General features: G+C 56.1%; 1 protein-coding gene across 5 annotated transcripts in view; it reads right to left on the bottom strand.

The window, feature by feature from the left end:
* The window catches only part of NOS1AP (nitric oxide synthase 1 adaptor protein), a 43,777-nt gene extending 40,805 nt beyond the window's left edge, over nt 1-2,972 (bottom strand). Inside the window, exon 1 of one of the 5 annotated variants that reach the window (XM_026797216.2) lies at nt 2,370-2,972. In XM_026797216.2, the coding sequence (XP_026653017.2) occupies nt 2,370-2,474 (105 nt within the window). In that variant the 5' untranslated portion in view covers nt 2,475-2,972. The remainder of the gene's footprint in view (nt 1-2,369) is intronic. The other 4 variants (XM_074546511.1, XM_074546512.1, XM_005493601.4 and 1 more) reach the window with 4 other exon arrangements.
* Nucleotides 2,973-13,153: the final 10,181 nt, after the last annotated feature.

The following is a 13,153-nucleotide window of genomic DNA, read 5'->3' as shown; positions in this document are numbered from 1 at the left end:
TGGGATTTTCCATCTCTTGGATTTATCTCCAGAAAATGGATTAACATAATCCTTAGGGACACTCTGCTCTGCCTCGGTGACCCTGTGCCAGCACATGTGGCTGCAAGTGGCTCCAGAGGGGACAAGAGGCACGAGCCTCCCGATGGCATCGCAGCTCAAGGGACAGCACCGCCCGCCTCACATCAGCTCCGCCACCCTCTGCCTGACAAAGGTTCAGATTCTGCCTGCCTGTGGCCACCCAGTCAGTCAGGATGGCAAGACTCCCTCGGGAGAGGGACAAAGGGGACAACAGCACTGATGCCAGCTGCTGCTGATGGACCAAAGCATGCACTGCACCCACCACACGTGCCACTTAGAGACAGCAGCAGGTCCGACTGTAAAAATACAATAAAAAATTGAAGCAATAAATCAGTGCACGCTGCCTCAGGCCCACACTACCCCCCTGCAGGGAGCCCCAAGCAAGCTCATCAGGAATGTCAGGCTGCTGGAGCAAAGAGCACTGCTCCAGTGCTGAGCTGGAACACCGGGATCCCCGCTGCCCGCACTATCAGCTACCCCAGGAGGATTTGAGGAGACAGCCACTCGAGTCCTGGCATCCCAGACAAGCATTTTTCCCGTTTAATCTTCCCCCAAAGTTCTGCTCTAAATCAGAGTTCCACATTTTTGTGACTCGTGCTGGGTGCCTGGCTGCAACAAGAGCTGTGCGGGTGTAAGAGCTTGGGATTCTTGGGGATAAAAGGAAGTAAAGGAATGTAAGCATTTAATTAATCTTGAGCAATCTAATAAAAGGATAGAGTAATTGCCTCAGCCATCTGCATTCTGTATCTGGCATCGAGGGCTGCTGGTGAAACCCAGGAACTGGGAAGCCGGGTTTGGTACGGATTGCGCCTGGCAATAGCGCGTGCCACCGGATACCAAATAAGAGCAAGAGGAGCTAACAAAGGCTAATATTGCACTGCACTAACGCAGCCAGACCAGCAGCGTGGAGCAGAGCCGAGCCATGAGCACACCCAGGGGCTGCTGACGCCCTGTCCCACTGCCCAGCCTCCCAGCCGGGTCCCCGAAGCTGGCACGGCACAGGCACACGGGATGTAGAAGGGGAGATGCTTTGCAGGTGAGGGGTGAGCAGATAAAGTAAAGGCAGTAAAGCAGCAAGGCTCCAATCACTCAGGAGCAAAAGGCTGCAAAGTTGAGCTCGAACAGCCTTTCCCAGAGTTGCAAGGCAGGTTTAAGTTTGCTCCATAAACAACTGTTTTGCTCTGTGCAGCACAGTGTCTGCCATCGGGCAGGTGATGGCCTCTGCACAGGAACCCTCCCGCCCCGAGAAAAGGCGGAAAATAACACTGACACCTTCCTAAGAGCACAGCCTTTGCCCCGAGGGCATGGCACACAATTAGATGCCAAATTTTCTTCCCCTGACAGCACATGTTCTCCGAAGACAACAGCGTGTGTGTGACAGACGCCTGCCTGCCTTCCTGCCGCTCGTTTTACACCAGTCTTTCCTCCTAAGTCAACCTCACTTGAGTACTTCCGTCAGCATGCTAACCGTAATCCCCAAGAGAAGAAAAAACGGGGCACAATTTTGCGTTTCCCCTTTCCAACTCTCCTGGCCAGCTCCTTCCCAGTTTCCTGCTGGCCAGCGTGCCTTGCTCGGTAGCTTGGCTTTTGCCAGCCCGCTGCGAGATGGCAAGTGCCAGCCTGCGGGGAGCCACAGCCGACGTGGAGCGACAGAATGAAAAGTCCCAACGGAAAAGAAAAGATAAAAAGCCAAGAGCTCCGTGCCAAATCCACCAGCGAGGACGGTTTATGTGTGTAAAGAGCAATGGCAAGCGTTTATTTCGGGTGCGTGCCCCTGACCGCCTGCACCGCCCATGGCACACAGTCCATGGGGCTGCTCCCAGCACGGCAGCACCAGGCTCCGGGGCACCCTGCAGACCCCACAGCCGTGCCCACCCCGGCGCACTGCCCGCAGCGCTGGAGCCGCAGAGCACAGCCCGAGCCCTGCGCTCCTCCCTGCCGGGCAAGAGGCACACGGACCCGCTTTGGGGAGCGGCGTCCCCGAGCAACACCACGCGGAGCCCCGGAGGGATGAGGGCCGGGGAGGGATGCCGGGGGGAAGCAGGAGGGTGACCCCACTCCAGCCTGACCCGTCCCACCAGTCCGGGCATCCCTGCCGTACAGGCGGGAAGCCTCGCCCGACTCCGCGGCGGAGTTTAGGGGAGACCAGGCAACGCCAAGGGGAAGGGCTCCGGGGAAAGCAGAAACCCCCGCAGCTATGCCAAAAGAGAGCTGGGAACCCGGGCATCCCGGAGCGCAGGGGCACATCGCCGGGCAGCGACCCCCGCGGCTCCCCCGCGCCCGCCGCCCACCTTGGCCTCGAAGCAGATGCCGTGCTGGAAGGCGTCCTCGTTGTGCAGGGGGATGCGCAGGTCATGCCGGTCGTCCACCAGGTTGTACTTGGACTTGGCGGGCATGGCGGCCCCGCGGCCGGGCAGCCCTGCAGCGCGCCCGGCCCTGCCGCCGGCCCGGTCCGCCCCGCCCGGCCCCGGGGCGGGGACGCGCCCGCGCGGAGCGAGCGGGGCGGGGGCGAGGGTGAGCCTGCGCCCCCCTCACGGGCACCGGCACCGGAGTGAACGGGGCGGGGGCGAGGCTGCACCCCCCCTCACGGGCACCGGGACCGGAGCGAGCGGGGCGGGGGCAAGGGTGAGGCTGCGCCCCCCTCCACGGGCACCGGCGCCGGGGCGAGCGGGGCGGGGGCGAGGCGGCGCCCCCCTCACGGGCCCCGGAGCGGGCGGCGGGGGCTCCGTGCCCCTCCCCGGCACCGGCACCGCTGACACCTGGTGCGCGGGGCCGGGCTTGCGCCCCGCCGCCAAACTTCAAATGCATGGAAAACCAAAGAAGGGATAACGGGGAACGGCGCCTCGGGAGCGGCTCGGAGCCCACCGGCCGCACATGGCGCCCATTCCTCCGGGCCGGGGAGCCGCGCCAGGGAGCTCCGCACGCAAATCTTTGTCTCAGCGCCGGACACGGTGGAAACCAAGCACGCTGGAAGTGGAAAATCTCCGTCTTGCGTTTAAAGAAAGCGCAGCTTTTGAGACCAGACCCCCGGCCCTACTGGGCCCTCCCTTACCAATGTCCCGAAAGCTGTGAATGTGCTTCCCACCCACCGAAAGCAGCCCAGAGCTGTTCTCCAGATGTTCGGGGAGCAACTCACATAGATCTGACCTCAAGTCCAGGCTATTGCATCTCTTACCCCCCCACACACAGAGCACTCTAAGGTAGGGCTCCAACCTTCTGTGTTTGGATACCCACGGATGCTGCAGAGATCCTCTCCCCACGTTGCCTGAAGAGCCAACACGGGCCTCAGAGGCACTCCTCTCCACAAGAGAACCACAATTCCCAAAGTCCTTGCCTTGCCATGCTTGCATGTTCCTACAGCCAGAGCCCACTTCCCTCAGGGTTCCAAATGACTGCAGTGCAAAGAGCAGCACTGATTGTTGATCCTTCCCCGGGCAGAACAGACCCAGGGCCATTGATTTTTCAGACTGAATCGATGTGCTGAAACTTGAGTTTATAAGACAGTTCAGTGCCAGCCGCAGCCCTTCAGCCACATCTGAAAAATGTATTGTTCCACTCAAAACTGGGTGGGCTCCCCACCACACCCAGGGGCTCTGCTGACAGTCTGGGCACAGACAAGTGTATGACAAGCTGAGAAATCCCTGTGTTCCATTGTGCCATGAGAGGTGTATGTGAGCAGCTGTTGTGCTGCCAGTTTCCCTGTGCCAGGCCCAGGGTGGGATTTCACAGAGCTGCCAGGGCTTGGACAAGTGAATCAAGGGATGATTTCCCACTGAAAGCAAGAAACGAGCAAGCCCTGGGCTCTTGAAACCTTTTACTCTTGGTTTTGGGGGAGGGCAGGGGATCAGTGCTGTGTGTCGCAGTTTTGACTGCATCTGCAGGAATCCATGGGGAAAAACAATGCAGAGAACTGAGCACCTGCTTGGACTCACTTCAGCCTGGGACAGGCAGAAGCTGGTGGTAGAACATTCTTGAGCCTGGATCGACTCCATGGTTCTTGCTGAAGGTTTCTGTTTAGCAAAGGTTTGGCTGACAGCAGTCACTCCCAGGTGCTGGGAATGATACAGACACCACATAAATCCCCTGAGAGTCTCTCCTCCAAAGCTCCAAGCAGGGTAAGTTTCAGCTCTGAGACTGGAGCAGCAGCTCAGGGCTGTGTCTAGGCACATTGCAAGCATCCCCAGGGACAGAGATCTCATAGCCTCTCTGGAGCCCTGTTCCTGTGCTAAATTTGATTACAGACACACATTCTTGCAGACTGTAGAATTTCCACAGCTTGCAAAGCCCCGTGGATTTGGGGAAGAACTGAATTCCGTGTGGGAGGGCTTGCAAGCCTCTCTCCAGTGCATGGTGCCCTCGGGGAGGTGTCCCCCCAGGTGCAGGCATGGGCATTTGATGGGAAGCCTTCAGAGCCTGGGGAACAAACCACCTCCTTCCAGGCAGTCCCAGCGGGTTTGCCTGGCAGCACTGGGGTTCCTGACAGGTGCCCTGGGCACTCCACAGCCTGCTCTTCTGGCTTCTCCCGCAGTGTGGTGGCTGTTCCCACCGTCTGCTGCAGTGCCTGGAGCCAGCTCTTTAAATACCGGGGTTGGACCAAAGGACAAGCCTCCCTCTGCAGTCACTCGTGGGTGTTTTGCACCACGGGCACGGGCAGCAGCAGCGTGGGGGGCAGGAGCTCTGCTGTGACCGGCTTGTCCCAAAGCCACCGGCCCGGTGTGACCGGGGACACTCAGTGCCTCAGGCAGCGCTCCAGCCATTCCCACCGGCAGCTGCAGCACTTCAGCGGTTCCACCTTCTCGCCGCGTTACAAAAATCACCGGGGTCTCTCTTGGTTTTTCTTTTCCCCCTGCGATCAGTCACCTTACACCTCGCTGCCCCTGCAGCTCCCTGCCCAGCCACTGCCTCTTGCCGGGAGCTCCTTTCAGGCTGCCAGGCTGAGCTGAGCTGAGCTCTCCGGCACCGCGAGGCGCCGGAGATCCGGGAAGGAAATTACCCCTCACGCCCGTGTTTGGCCTGCAAGTCCAGAACCTGTCTCCTCCCACTGAAAATCAATAATTAGGAGCCCTGGGATAACCCGTCGAGGTTGTGTAACCGGTTTGCTCGTTGTCACATCCCCGTCCGTCCCCAGGCGCTGGCGGGGCCGGGGCTGGCCCGGCTGTGCCCGCGGGTCGGGGGCTGAGGTGTCCCCCGAGCCCGAGGGGACCCCGCCAGGGCTTCGGGTGGCGGGGACACGGCTCTGTCCCTTGAGCCACGGCTGGGGCTAGCCCGGGACCCCTCCGGGCAGCTCGGGGCCGGTGCCGGGATCTGCGGGACGTGGATTTGTAAGGCTGGCCTGCCATCTCCTGGGAAGGCCGAGAAATGCGGCACGGAAAACCCAGACTGGACGGAGGGTCCGCGATCGCCTTCCTCAGGCTCTCCCCAGCTCTCGGGGTGCGGGTGTGTGTAGGCTGCTCCCCCTTGCTGTGCACCAGCGCCCCGGGGAAACAGCCCCGGCTGCCGTTCACACACTGTGAAGTCGAGAGGACGTTCTGGTGCAGCTGATGCCATCAGAAGATGAAGCCCGTGTGGCTGTGTGCCCGCTGAGGGGCCGCCTCCAGCCCTGAGCCCCCCAGCATCATCCGGGGTGTCAGGGGGTGCAGCGGGGAGAGAGGATCCTCACCCACCTGGGAACACGCCTGTGCCTGGCTGTGCAGTGTGCCACACGCCCCAGCAGCAAAGCACACAGGAGAGCTGGTCAGGGTGGTGTGAGTTGGTCCAAAAGCATCCCCAAGTCTTGGCAGGTGTCAGAGCTAGAAAAGAGATCATATTGTACAAATATGTTATAAATGCGAGCTGGCCTGTGAGTGTCAGCCTGCACCACCTAGTCTCACCCTTATAGTAAACCACGGTGAAAATACCACATTTTCCCACCAGAAAGTCCTATATGTTACTGTAATATCCACAGTCTATAGCAGGAACCTCTTTTATCTAACCTGAAATGCAATGTTTGCAGAGCACTCTGTACCTCCCACACTGTTGGGGCCAGCACAACAAAGCCGCAGCCTGACCCAAAACTTGCCCCTCAGCTCCTGTGCCACAGCACTGTGGGAGAAGAAGAAAGCTGCCCTCAAAGGTGGCAATGGTGAGCACGGAGCCCAGCCCCAGGAGGCTGGTACCCCTTTCCTTGCTGCCTGTGTTCCCCAAAAAGGGCTCAATGAAGTCTCATTTATGCAGCACGGCGCAGTGGGTTTGGGGAACACACCCTACACAATGCTTGTGCCCAGGAGGCTCCTCCTCCCAGAGGAATAATGGAAGGGCTTTTGGCCAGGAATGCAAATGTTTTTTGCTGTGCTGGATGCAGGTGGGAATGGGAACCATCACAGGGCATGGCTGTGAGAAGAAGAGAGCAGATGGCAGAGTTTGCAGCTCTGCAGAGTAATTGGTGAAGCAAATTGGCCCTTGGGCAGGCAGTCACACAGCAGAGGTGGGATCCAGCTCACAGCTCGGTGCTCCCCATTGCTTTGATGTCCTTCCACAGAATCCTACAGCAGCAAATTGTTTTAGGGTCATGGCCCTACATTTGGGGAGTGCAGTAGAGGCACCTGTGAGGCATCGGGGCATCCCCAAGCCTGTGAGCCCCTGGTGGGCTCAGCTGGCTGTCACCTTGTCCCTGCAGTCACCGGCACAGCCCCAGCTGGCAGAAGCACCAGCTGAGGTGTGCACCACCAGGGCCTGCTTTTTCTGCCCAATAAAACATGGAGATCAACATCTAAATAGCAGGGTCTAGGAAGGAAGCAAATAACTTCAGAAAGGGGAGGAAGGCAAGCCTGTTGGAATTAAGGTCAGGAACTTGCTGGCATTTGCTGACATTTTATTCTGATGAGCTGGCAGAGCTCATTCTCATCAGGCACACACTTATGTATGCATTTATTTATTTTAGAGGTGGGCCTGGAAACAGCTTCAGAGCTGGTTTTGAAAACACAGACACATCTTTGATATCCAGTGGGATTCAAGCAGACTGCTTAATCAAACCACCTGAAAACTCAGATTTTGTCTTCATAGACAAATCTTTACTCTGAGGTTTCCTTTCCATTTGAAATTATCCCAAGTTTTTGGAAGTTCTTCACAAACCCCATGTCTTGAAACATTTTTGTTTCAGAAAGACAAGCACTTGTTTGTGCTGCTGAAATAAATACACTCCCTGCAGCAGAGCAGGTGCTGGCTAAAATTAACACTGCTCCCTGCCAGCCCCAGCACAGCCTGCAGGGCAGCAGTGAGAGCCTGCAAGGTTTGGGGCATCCAGAGCCCCCTTGCCATGGCAGGGAGCTGGTGGCAGTGGGAGCTCACCCCTGGGGACTTCCAATGTGGAGCAGGAGTATTCCCACAGCAGGCTGGAGCAGTGTCCACATCCCCTGGGCATCTCAGAGCTTTGCAGGAGCCACCCCACACAATATTCCTCTTGCTCTTATCCCCATTAAACACCCTCAAATGGTGTTACGGGAAACACACTCTGCACAAACATCACTCTTGACCGTTCTCAGCTTTATCAGCTGCAGTAATTGTCAGTGAACCAATCAGTAGCTGCACGAACAGATGCTCCTTGCAGTGAGAGCCTGTGCCATGGGCTGGCATGTGCAGCCACCTGCGGCCACTCCAGGGGCACGGCATCATCTGAAATTCATTCCCAGTTTGTAACGATGCTGTTCTGAAGGTGGAATCGCTGCAGAAAGAAAGGTGTTGAGGTTGTTTTTGTCTCTAGGTGGAGGAATTTGTACAGCTTGACTTCCCATCTCTGCAGGAAGTGCTCAAGGCACGGGGGGCTCCAGGCTAATCTTGTCCCTATGATCCCAATCCTGAGGATGTGATATTGGCCATGGCTTTTATGTTGCAGCAGACACAAGAAGGAATATGGTTTTTCTTAACTTCTAAGGAGCCAGAAGAACATCATCTTCATTTGTGTGGCAAGCATGTAGCCATATTCAAACAATATGTTAATTGCAGTGTCTGGCTGTTCAGGCTTCTGGTAGCAATCCCTCACTTTTGGCTGATAAATAAATACAATACTTGGCATTCTTCATGTGGGACTGCAGCTGATGATCTTCACTCGTGTTACTGCTCAGTTCCCAAGTGCAGGACACCAAGCAGAGGAGGAGGCATTATCCTGGGTGCTCTGTCCCATGGATCACTGCAGTTAATTGGAACCACCTTTGACACGTTTGTAATTCGCTAAGGCTTATTTGCTGTATAATCAGACACACGGCCCTTCCTTTAACTGCCTTGTAAACTGCCGCAGTGATTAATTCTGCCCCAAGCCTGCATTTATCCGGGATTGACACGGGGTCACTGAGGAGGGAGGCGAGGGAGGGCTGGGCAGGGTCCCTCTGGCTGGGTGGGAATTGTTGTGTTGCCCCTTTCCAGGGCAAGGGCATGTGGAATGCCTGGGGCACAGAGCAGGGGCTGCCCGCGGGTGCAGCACTGCCACGGCACCGCCCGTGCCCAGCCCTGCCGGGGCAGAGTCCACACATAAACGCCGGGCCTGGCACTCACTGGGCACCTGTGCCAGTCCCCACCCCTGGCTGGGACACCTCCCTCACTCTGCCTGTCTCCCACAGCCCGCTGATGGGAGCTGGCCAGCAAAGGCAATATTTCACTCCTCTCCCCCATATTTTACATGCTAACGCTGTAGCTCTGATATATCCTCCCAAGGGACCTCTCGTAGCTGGGCAATGAACGTTTCTGTGCCTGCAGCTCAACTTTCTTGCCTGGAGATATATTCAGACAACACAATAATATATATCAGCTCCCAAATCCCAGTGACTGTAAATACCAGGGGAGAATTAAAGCAGCACAGTTAATAGTCCTGCGGAATTTACATAATTCCATTACACCTGGACACCGGGGCAAGGAAGGATGAGTGGCTCAGGTGAGTGCCAGGGGGCTCAGGTGCTTGCTGCTGCCAGGACAGATGGACACATGGACAGAAGGAGGTTTGGGAAGGGATGTGGCAGTGTGCTGGGCGTGCCAGTGGGGTGAGAGCAGGAACAGGGATGTGGCAGCAGGCTGCAGGTGGGCACGGGGGGATAACCAAGCCTCACACGAGGAGGTGGGAGCTGGGATACAGCTGGGACCATTTTCACAGTCTCAGCTGAAGGTAGCACGCAGGGAATGGCACCTGTCCAAAAGCAGGGGTGGAATTTGCCCTGGGCTGTGAGCAGGTGCCCAGCGAGGGAAGCAGCCTGCTCTCCTTGGGCACAGGAGCTGCTGCCCTGCAGGCAGCTTGGGGAAGCACAGAGAGGTCAGTGCGATGGGACTCGTGCCAGAGGGAGCGTTCAGCAGGAAGAGAGCTCTTGACATTGTCCCTCCCTTGGTTTCAAGGACCAGGTTATTTTGGAAACGTACTGTGGAAAAATGCCCACAAAGAGAGGAAGGCAAGGAGGGTGAGAGTGGGTGCAGGGTCCCCTGCTGTAGCTGGCTCAGCCCCCTCCCAGAGTAAGGGAAGAAATTAAGGAAAACTTTGTTTCCAAACAATTGCAAATGCATAGTTCGAGTATCTGTAATTGAAACTCGAATCTTCCTCCTGCTAACAGTGATGGATGGCTTTTTCCTACTGCTTTGAGAGCCCTTGGATCGTGCACGGCAGATGCCTCCCTGATTTATGGCTTGCCTCTTCCCGGGAAGGGAAACAAACAGCCCAATCCTAATTACCACACTCTTGTTAGGATACTTTTCTCCACTGCTTCCATCTTGTTACCCAGGGTCCCCACTCCACCTTTGTGCAGCTGGCTTGTGTGCTATGGGGAGCCCTGGCATGGATTCAAATCATCTCAGTTGCTCTCATTTTACTGGCAAATAAGTTTATGTGCTCTGCAGATGGATGGCCTGCTAGGAACTGCATTTTTCCTGAGTGCCTCAGTCAGTGAGGGGTCAAGATGTGAGGATGGGGATGATGGGGAGGAAGGAGAAAAGCCAGTGCCAGTGGTATTTTCCCGCCTCCAACTGGTTCTGGCTGAAAGGAGGGAGGGAGGGATTGGGCCACACGAGGCGCTAAAAATAAATGTTCTTCTTGCTAAAGAGAATCTTGCTGGTTCAACTCTTTCCCATTCTTTTGTGTGTGAGAGCGGTTAATTCTCCTTGGGAGCCCATTCACTCAGCAGATGTTGCTTTTCTTTGTGTGATTAGCCTGAAATCAATGGAAAATAATCCTGCACTCTAACGAATATCAGAGCACACGATTCCAGTGGCACAAGGTGCTCCCGCAGCCCGAGCAGAGGCTGAAATCACTGCCTGTAAGAAAACATGGGGATGTGTTTGTGCCCCTAAACCAGCCCCCGGGTCTCTGTGGGGATGGGGGAAATGCCAGTGTGCAGCATTTCCCTGGCACAAGGACAGCTACAGCCCAGAGGAACTCTCTGGTGCCACCCAGCCCAGCAGCACGGGTGTGCAGGGACAGATGAGAGTGACACTGGCTGAGCCCAGGCAAGGGCAGCACCCCCAGAGCCCCTGGGCCTGGCACAGCCTGCCCAGCCCAGCCCTGCCCATCCTCATCTCGGGATGGGTGCTGCCAGCAGGGATGGTACTGACAGAAATGCTGAGCCCTGACCCACCAGTGCTGTCAGCTGAGGGCTTCTGGCTCAGCTGCCTTCTAAAAGGTGAGCCTGTCAGCCACGCTTTAATTCACATAATGTGTATTTTCTGATAACTTTTCAAATCAGACTGCCGGGCTGTGCCGACTCAAATGCCAGCAGAGCCAAAGTGTTTCACTGTTTCTGTGCTGTTACCTTTACAGCCAAAGACATGATCTCATCAAAGAGCAGCGTCACAATTATCTGATGTGCACAGTCCCTGCAAAGTCAGAGGATGGGGATGAGTTTTCTCCCCATTGCCCACTCTAAACCCTCTGAATCCCAGTAAAGATGCCCCTTATTTACTGGGAGGAAGCTTTGAGGGTTGCTATCTCAGCTGCAGCCCTTCAGTCAGTGTGCCCAGCTGCAGCACGCACTGATGCTCACCTCTCCTCCTTCTCATTGGGAAAAGATCCTCATTTCCCACCTCCCTCCCTCCTTGTGCTTGATCTCAGCAGCCTGGGGCTGTCCCCTGGCACAGGGACAGCAGTGTCACTGCTCTGCAGGCAGCCCAGGCTCCACGCCAGCACCATCACATCCTCCTCCTCCTCCTTGTTCAGGTGATAGCTTTCCCCACCAGGAATCCTTTGGGCCACACAAGAGTACTTTTATTTCAACTTATTTGCAGTCAATGCTGTTCCATATTTCAAAGTCACTTTTTGTGTTCTGAGGAGGAGGGAATAGCCCATGAGAGCTTTTTTGAAGGTGGTGTCTCTAATCTTCCTCTCAGACATATGAAAATGCAAATCCTTTCCAAATGGCATCAGACCCTTGAATCCAGCGATATATTTGTGTGGCAAATTTATTACCAGTCCCTGAAGTCCGTGCCTCAGTGCTGTACTGGAGTGCTCTGTGCTGTCAGCATCAGCACCTCCCAGGGGGAACGGGCCTGGCCTGGCTGGGCTCAGCTCAGCCAGCTGGCCCTGCCTGGCACTGGGATGCTCACACCAGCACTGAAACCTTCTCCTCTCCCTTGCCCATACCCTGAGATGTTTCAAGGAGCAAAGGAGCTGGCAGCCAGCAGTGACCTGGTCCCTGTGACCTGAGGGGAGCTGGGACAGGGCCCACAGCTGGGGAGACACCAAACCCAATGTGGTGGTTTGACCAGGAAGTGTTCTTTATGTTTAAGTTGGAGCCTGTTTTGCTTATTCCTGGTCACATCTCACAGCAGACACCAGGGTGAGGGCATTTTCATGGGGGGCACTGGCTCTGTGCCAGGCTCAAACCATGACACCCATTCATCATCTCCCTGCACCGTGCCATTGCATCAAATTGGATTTAGCACCATTAGCAGAGCAGCTTCTGAGCGGCTCCTCGACTCCTGCTGAAACCACTCTCCCATTGCAAAGCTGATTACAGAGTGCGTCCGCAGTGTAATTAACCTAATGAACCCTGACGATAGAATTGGAGTCCATTAATCCCTGGTGCCCCGCTGTGCGTGCAGGTGAAGCAGCTCCTGGTGCCACAGCTGCTGCAGTGACTGCAGGGCACTGGGGCTTCTGTGCAGCCCCAGGGTGTGGGGAATGAGCTGGTCTTTGCCCACCTCACTTGTAAAACTCCCTGCAGAGGATTGGAGGTGGCAGATGGACAAGTGACATCAGAGCAATCCCTCAATGTCCTCACAAGCCCTGGGCTTGGAGCAGCAACCTCTGCAGAGACCCCAGGTCCCACCCCCAGGCCTTTCTGCACTGAGGAAAGGAAAATAAATGAATGCCTGGGGGCTCTGGCAGAGTCTGTGGTGTCTGGCTCTGACGGGCTCAGGCCTGTGGGGACAAGACAGGTGACACAGGGTGAGCAGGGAGCCTGGCCATGCTCCTGGCCCCAAGGGAGCTGCCAGCTGAACCAGAGCCACAGCCAAGCCCCGGGCCAGCTCTGAAACTGCTCCAGATCTCTGCAAGGAGACAGCTGCAGCAGGGTGTCTGTCCTGCCATGAACAGAGCTCCGTGGTAAAGGAGAGTGAGCTGGGAGCTGGCCATGCTGGAGCTCTGGGGGCAGCTGGGGACAATTGACACACCCCACACAGCTATGGGTGTCTGCAGGTGATGTGAATTCTCCAGCATTTGGAGCTTTCTGGCTTTCTCTCTGCAGAGATGGGTTGTCACTTGGCCAGAATCACTGGGCTTGAAGCAGGGAATCATCAGGCAAGTGACTCTGGCCACAGCTCTGCAGATCATAACAGCCCCTTCTGGCCCTAAAGCTTATGAATCTGTAAATCAGATCAGTATGAAAATGGCTATGCCACTTCCCTGTGGCTTAACAATCATTTGAAATATATTTTAATACACAGAATATGAAAGAGGATGTCCCATGGAAACAAAAATGTCAAAAAGCCATACATTCCATCTCTTGCAGAGAGTCAGCAGGTGGCCTTCTGTGCTGTTTTTGGAAAAGGAGTTTCACCCACCTCTCCCTAACCCCGACGAGCTGCCCAGCAGCCTTGGGCAGTCATGGCACAGGCAAGGCTGTAGAGTCAC

Source organism: Zonotrichia albicollis, chromosome 8 (assembly GCF_047830755.1).
Source record: "Zonotrichia albicollis isolate bZonAlb1 chromosome 8, bZonAlb1.hap1, whole genome shotgun sequence".
Taxonomy (NCBI): Eukaryota; Metazoa; Chordata; class Aves; order Passeriformes; family Passerellidae; genus Zonotrichia; species Zonotrichia albicollis.
Note: the sequence above shows the minus strand (reverse complement) of the source record. Positions and strands in the feature narration are given on the sequence as shown.